This window comes from Cyprinus carpio, chromosome A16, assembly GCF_018340385.1.
Source record: "Cyprinus carpio isolate SPL01 chromosome A16, ASM1834038v1, whole genome shotgun sequence".
NCBI lineage: Eukaryota > Metazoa > Chordata > Actinopteri > Cypriniformes > Cyprinidae > Cyprinus > Cyprinus carpio.
The window spans coordinates 132,949-140,000 of NC_056587.1; the positions used below are offsets into that span (position 1 = coordinate 132,949).

General features: G+C 32.6%; 1 protein-coding gene across 2 annotated transcripts in view; it reads right to left on the bottom strand.

Annotated features, from left to right (window-relative positions):
• Nucleotides 1–575: 575 nt before the first annotated feature.
• The window catches only part of LOC109106071 (CDC42 small effector protein 1), a 9,938-nt gene continuing 3,461 nt past the window's right edge, over nucleotides 576–7,052 (bottom strand). For both annotated transcript variants that reach the window (XM_019119386.2, XM_042771920.1), the window contains exons 3-5: nucleotides 5,529–5,633; nucleotides 2,732–2,811; nucleotides 576–2,644 (exon numbers count right to left, since the gene is read on the bottom strand). In XM_019119386.2, the coding sequence (XP_018974931.1) occupies nucleotides 2,743–2,811; nucleotides 5,529–5,633 (174 nt within the window). In that variant the 3' untranslated portion in view covers nucleotides 576–2,644; nucleotides 2,732–2,742. The remainder of the gene's footprint in view (nucleotides 2,645–2,731; nucleotides 2,812–5,528; nucleotides 5,634–7,052) is intronic.

The following is a 7,052-nucleotide window of genomic DNA, read 5'->3' on the forward strand; positions in this document are numbered from 1 at the left end:
ATATTTATTGCATTAGTTATGAGTGTTTGAATATATGTAAAAGAACCTGTGCTCATTTTGCAGCCCATATGAAAGTTTGTTTCTGCCACGGAGTAAAAAAATAAAGGTAATTGCAATTTTTTTTTTTTTTCTGTGGCAGGAAGAAAAAACAGAACTGCGATATGTAAACTCAGAATTCATAGGAAAAAGTCAGAATTCCAAGATGTAAACAAGGAATTGTGAAGAAAAATTCAGAATTCTGAGTTTACATCTTATAATTGACTTTTTTCCTCAGAATTGAATTAGAAAACTCTAGTTTTTGTTAAAGTCATGCAGACACAAAGCAAGGAGCAAAAATGATGTAATTTACAGTAAAAAATAAAATAAAAATTTATTATAATATTTAATAATAATAATAAAAATAATAATTAGATAGATAGATAGATAGATAGATAGATAGATAGATAGATAATCAGTTTAAAGGTTTGGGTAATATAAACTTGTTAATCAACCTTTTTATAATTATCTTAAGAGCATTTTTGAAAATACACATTAGGTAATATTACTTTGCGTATCTCAATAAAAACCCAACAGACTGCTCTTTGTACAACTGTATTGTTACAAACCAAAGCACAACAAAAACATTCATCAACATAACACCATGCCACATGAACAGAACAATATTACTGCTCCCATTTGATCACAAAATCAATCTGTTGGACTAATAGACTAAAAGATGTTTATAAAAAAAAGCAAAGAATAATAAAAGTATTAAAGACAAAAAGAGCCTAATGAGTGCTTTGCACAAACATTATGGCTTTAAAAAGACAGATACTTAAAAAAAAACAACAACAAAAAAAAAAAAAAAACAAAAAAAAAAAAACGGTCACACAAACAAAACCAAAAAGTTAGAGAATCTGCAAGCAACATGTATAATTAAGTTAAGGGAGCTGTCGAGGTCTTTGGCTGAGATGCAGAAATCTGCATGTTTCTCTATACTGTCAGCTAAGAATGAAATGCATTTCCACTAAAAATAGACTAAAACACTAGATTTCTAAAGCAACATGCACATTCTGAAAGCTTTCGCTACGCACATTTTTTCCTATGACATCCCCTAACAAATTACAGCAAATACTTAAAGTAAATTACAGTCTGGGATCTTGCAAAGCAATGCATTCAAAATAAAACATCACAATTACAAGCAAAAACATTGTGTTTAACATTTCAGCCCAACATTGTGCTACACTGAGCCGCATTCAAAAACAAGTACAGAGAAAGTATACAAAGTGTGTGTGTGTGAATCAGTGATTTAATTGTGGTGCCGTGTGAGGACTGGAAACAGAGAGTGTGTGTTTGAGCTTGTGTGGGGTGGAGCTTGATGTGTGAAAGTGAGACTAAATGTGGTTTAAATGACAAAGGGCAGTGGCTCGCTACTGGCAGGAAGCCGCTGTTCAAAGTCTCAACTCACATAAACAGATAATAGCTTTTTTCTAATACTTAGGGATTAAAGAAATAATTCACATAATTCAAAAAAATTATTTAGTCATCCTTACATCATTCCATACTTAAATCGAGTTATTTTTTTACAGTGGAGAATTTTAATGCAGTTTTCTTCAATACAACAACAATTCAGTGCCTGTTAGTTGCTCCCCCACCCCAAAAAATTAAAATAAGCACAAAATATGGTCCACAAAAGTCATTTTATATTCCAAGTCCTATGATCACTTCCCAAATTATCGACTCAAATGTTCCTGTAGCATATAATTCTCATATTAACAGTTCACTTGAGGGGACGATAATCAATGAACCACACATTTGGTCTGAATAAAATGGAAAACTTCAGAAAACTTGGAATATGGGCCACATTTGGATATTTTTTACTTTTTTTTTTTTTTTTTTTTACAACTTAAACATTATGTCACTCCGCATTGATGTTGTACTGAAAATCACTGTATTAAATTGTATCATTTTTTCCACAGAAAAAAGAAACTTATATGGGTTTGGAATGACTTGAAGGTGAATAAATGAGTTTTAAACTATTTCTTTATAGTTATAAAGGCCATTATTTGTTAATGCAATATCAGACATATTTTCATACTATATTAATCTCCAATAAACATACCAGATTTCTTTGTATAATGCACTAATTTGTGCAACTGCTAATGCAAGCAGTTGGAGACACTATAATGGTACTGGTGCACATACATTTCCATTACAAAACAAAAGCAAACACACACTTGCACACATCCTTATCAATGACAGACTTTGACAAACATGCCAGTTATAACTTTGGGAAGGCAATCAAATAGTCCCCTGTGTTAAAGCGATAAGAGCCTTTCCTCTTCCACAGCAAGCACAGCCAGTGTCTCAAATGCACACGGCACACATTCACACTCTTTGTCAGGTGTTCTCATACAATCCGGTCCAAATTTAATAACAGTCTTAGAGTGTGTGTGTGTGTATGGGGGGGGGGGTAAACATCTCATCTGAGACATTCCAGAGGATCCAAAACATAAAAACCTGCATATTGGTAGCTGCAGCAAGGAGGTTGTAGTTTTTGTGACCAGGATATGCTCTTTATCTCCTCCTCACTGGTGCAGTGCTGCTAGCTGCACAGGTTCTGCTGAGGACACTTAATGGGGCTTCAGGTAAAAAACAAAAAAGCCTGGGGAACAGATGAGGGTCTGTGGTTAAAACTGAGTGAATGCGAGAGGATGGAGAGGAAGAGGCAGGTGTGTGTGTTCATACTCACAGGTAAAGAGGCTATAACAAGCTGTTTCGTCCATTAGCATGAGGCACTTTGGATCTCATTTGTTCCTGTATTGGGCCAGACTGCAAAAGGAAGTGACACAATCACATTATTGGCATGGAAAACATGCATAATTATTAGCATTAAGTCCACTTTAACAAACACAATGATACTTTTAGTAGCACAGTACATGGTCATAAACTGAAAATTCTATCTATTCTATAGATAGAATCTTATCTTCTGATTCACACACACAAAAAAAAACCTTCAGACAAAAGAGAATTTATTGAATTTTACTGCTTTTAAAGAAGCACACACAAGTAAAAAATAAGAATTAAAAACCATTATAGTAATGGTAAAGACGATATTATTTTAATATTATTGTTTATATTATTATTTTAATATTATTGCTATATATATATATATATATATATAAACAAATACAATTTAAATATATGTAAATTAAATAATTTTAGTACTATATACAATACTTTACATAGAAAAATGTAAAGACTATTAATACTAATATCATTACCATTATTATAACTATTTTTTACTCAAGTTATAATAACAGTAATACCACAACAACAAACTATTTATTAATAATTAATATTATTCATAATAATAACAATAATAATAATAATACAAGTTAAAAATTAAAGTTTATACTATATACAATAAAAACTTTATATAGCAAAAATTACTACAAATAATATTTTTTACTTATTAATTTTATAATAATAATAATAATAATAATAATAATAACAACAACAAAACTTGAATATAAGGAGTGTCATCTCTGCATATGAATCTTTTTTTATATGGCATAGTGTTGATTAGATAGAAAGACTGTATTGCTACATGATGTATAAATAAACAGTAAAACAAATTCACACTTCAAAAGCTGGAGCTGAAGAAAAAAAAACATCCTTCATGCAACAACAAGCCTGTTTCACACACACACACACACACACACACACACACACACACACACACACACACACACACACACACACACACACACACATACACACACACCTCTTCACAGCGTCACACCCATTGTTACATCATGTGTCTCAGGAACACAGCATCTCACAACAGAATGAGGAGGAAGTCCATTTCGCTGGGTCGTTTCATACATAATTTCCCAACACAACACAAAAGAACAGAAGCACAAGGGAAAAGCCAGCGGGCCAGTCACCTGTGTTCATCACATGGACTGTGAAAGGCTGATATCAAACAATACCGCTTATCACTAGAAGTTTCAGCTATCAGTGCTGTTTTGTTAACAGGTCCAGCCTTTTCTTTAAAAAAAGTGCTAAAGCCACCACTGAATAAATAGCTAATTTCTTAAGACGTGTTGGCTCCACTAAGAGCTGTACATTTTGCAAAACACACATGAAGCTATAGATTGCCACAAAAAAAAAAAAAAAAAAAAAAAAAAAAATCAACCAGTGACCACTGCAAGACCTTGACGAACATTTCCTCATTTAAAGAGCTCTACTCTGTCTCTGACGGGCCGCCCGCCAACATTCCTCTGAGCAAGTTACAGTCTGCTTGATTCTGCCCAGGTATTCAGTCCCTGTGTGAGCTGCAGGATTAGGTAACACCTCACCTTCTTATTTGACAACACAACAGCCCAATGAACATGAGCTAAGATAGCATATATATATATATATATATATATATATATATATATATATATATATATGTGTGTGAGTGTATGTATGTATGTATGTGTATATATGCACAGTATGTATGTATGTGTGTGTGTGTGTGTGTGTGTGTGTTTGTGTTTGTGTGTGTATATACATATAAATAACAAACAAAGAAAAAAAAACCCAAAATAAAATATTATTGCTCCCTTTCTCATTAGATGTTTTCTTGACATTTAAAATGCCTTTACATAATTATAATAAATATTATTATAATAATTAGCATTGTTATAAAATATTAATATTTATTGTTTTACAAACTAAAAAAAGATTGAAATTGTATTGCTCTCCAGCTATATTTATAGTTTTACTCTTTACATAATAATAGCAATGATAATAATATTTTTTGGTATATTTTTACTAATTAAAACAAAACGATAAATATTATTACTCCCAAGCTAATTAGAAGTCTTGACCTTTTAGGATGCCTTTACATAATCATAATAAATGTTATTCTTAGTAGTAGCAGTATTATTATAAAATAAAAATATTTGTTACTTTTTTATGAACAAAAAACATTGAAATTGTATTGCATAGCTCATTACATGTATAGTCTTTACATAAAAATAGTAGTTATGATAACAGTAATTTTTTTCAATCGTAAATATTACTACTCCCAAGCTCATTAGAATTCTTGACATCTATGATGTCCTTACATAAAAATATATATTACTGCTACTACCAACTGTCATTATTATTGTGTTATCTTAATTATTTATTATTATAAAGACAAACTGAAAAACTTGGCAGCACAGGCTGACCACTTTATCAGGGGATCTCCAACATCCACAACAAGCATTTATACATGACATGTTCATATCTGAGGACAAAAACAAAAGGGAAAGAGGGCAAAAAAACAAAAAACAAACAAACAACAGGGATTTCGAAAAGGTAGTGGGTTCCAGGTATATATGTCCAAAAATCCCAGCAACCCTCTTTGGATTTTAATGTGTTGCCTGCAACAATCTGGTATGAGCCAGTGTCTCAGTAAAGAATCCATGTAGAAGCACTCATTCTGTCACTGCAAAATAATTATAGCCTTGCCATAATGTCTCAGTGTACCAACAGAACAAAGAATGTCTTACCGGCTGCATGCCATCTGCCATTTCACCAGAGCCTATGTGTGTCAGATGAATGAAGTTTGTGGGCTCTCCGATCATGCTACGGTCAATTCTCCTTCGTTTCTTCTTCTGTGAACATAGATGCTTAAATTAACAAAGGTCAAGCATAAAGATACAAAGCACTTGATCGGCAAAACAGGTGAAACAGCATGACATAAACCCAAGCTGTTGAAAATATAAGTGTAGTGAGAGAGCTCAACGAAGCCTGTGATGTGACCATACAAAGACCACACCAGAGTCTGGGTGATATTACACTATGGAATCTATTTCTAGATACATCCTGAAGATGAGCAGGATTCATTGAGCTCCTAAAAATCCCCAACTGTTATACAGCTTATAGTTTCTTTTCTGTGTTTCCCATAACTATGTGGGAGAGTTAGTCAGAGATTATATAAGAAAATCTAAAAAAAAACCTTGTATCAACAACCAGAATAATTATTTGATGAGATCATGTGCCATAGTAGGGGTGTTGGCATACGTGAATTTACTTGTCTGTTCAGAGTGAACAAAGTGCATTTTACAGAAAACAAAGCACTGGATTAATATTGTCAATCATAAAATACATCTTCTAGACTTAACTGAAATCTCACATTATAGTTTTTGAAACAGACCAGAGTTTGTTCGATGTCATCATTTGGTTGATGTAAAGGCAGATATGCAAACCGAACCAGTGATGAGAACTGTGTTATCAATCACATTTGTATGAATCATCCTAACTCGCAGTGAGTCACTATTCATTACATATTTATACATTTGCATAATAATAATAATAATAATAATAATAATAATAATAATAGTAATACTTTTTCACATTCTTACCACTTTAATTGTTATTTCTTTCTAAATAACAGCAATAAGCTTTCGAATTAAATATTAGTCAATATGACAAATCTAATAAACGCTTTAAAATACAATTCTGAATAAAACAGGGCTATAAATATTTATTTTTAGTTTATGCACGAGTATGATGATGATGATAACAATGATAAAAATAATAAGCTTTTTTACTCTATTACATACATAGTTCTTTTTTTTCATAGACGCTTTGACTCAGTACCGGCAACATGTCTTATGTAACTCCAGACATCCTTGAAAGCTGTTTACTTTCATAATCTTTATATAGTCAATGTCCCATATCATAGCAACCCCTTGGCACATGCTTTAGTCCTTATCACTTTCTCTGATGTAAGGAGACACTTTAAATATAATCATTTTATCTAAATCAGTCTAAGAAAATTGCTCTTGCACTGGGAAGCAGCATTGGTCCGTTACAGATGCCCACTGCTGTCTGACCTCACCCCCCACCCAACAATAGAACAAACAAGAACCTAAAAATAAAAAGAGGAAGGAGGGAGGAAAAGAATGAGCACTCCCAGCTCGGAGGAGCCAGCTTCCCTTCAGAACCCCCTGTCATTGTTACAGGAGACCATGGTAAACCTGGGTCACTCATCATTGGCTCAAAACCTCAATCCAGATGAAAACAAATTT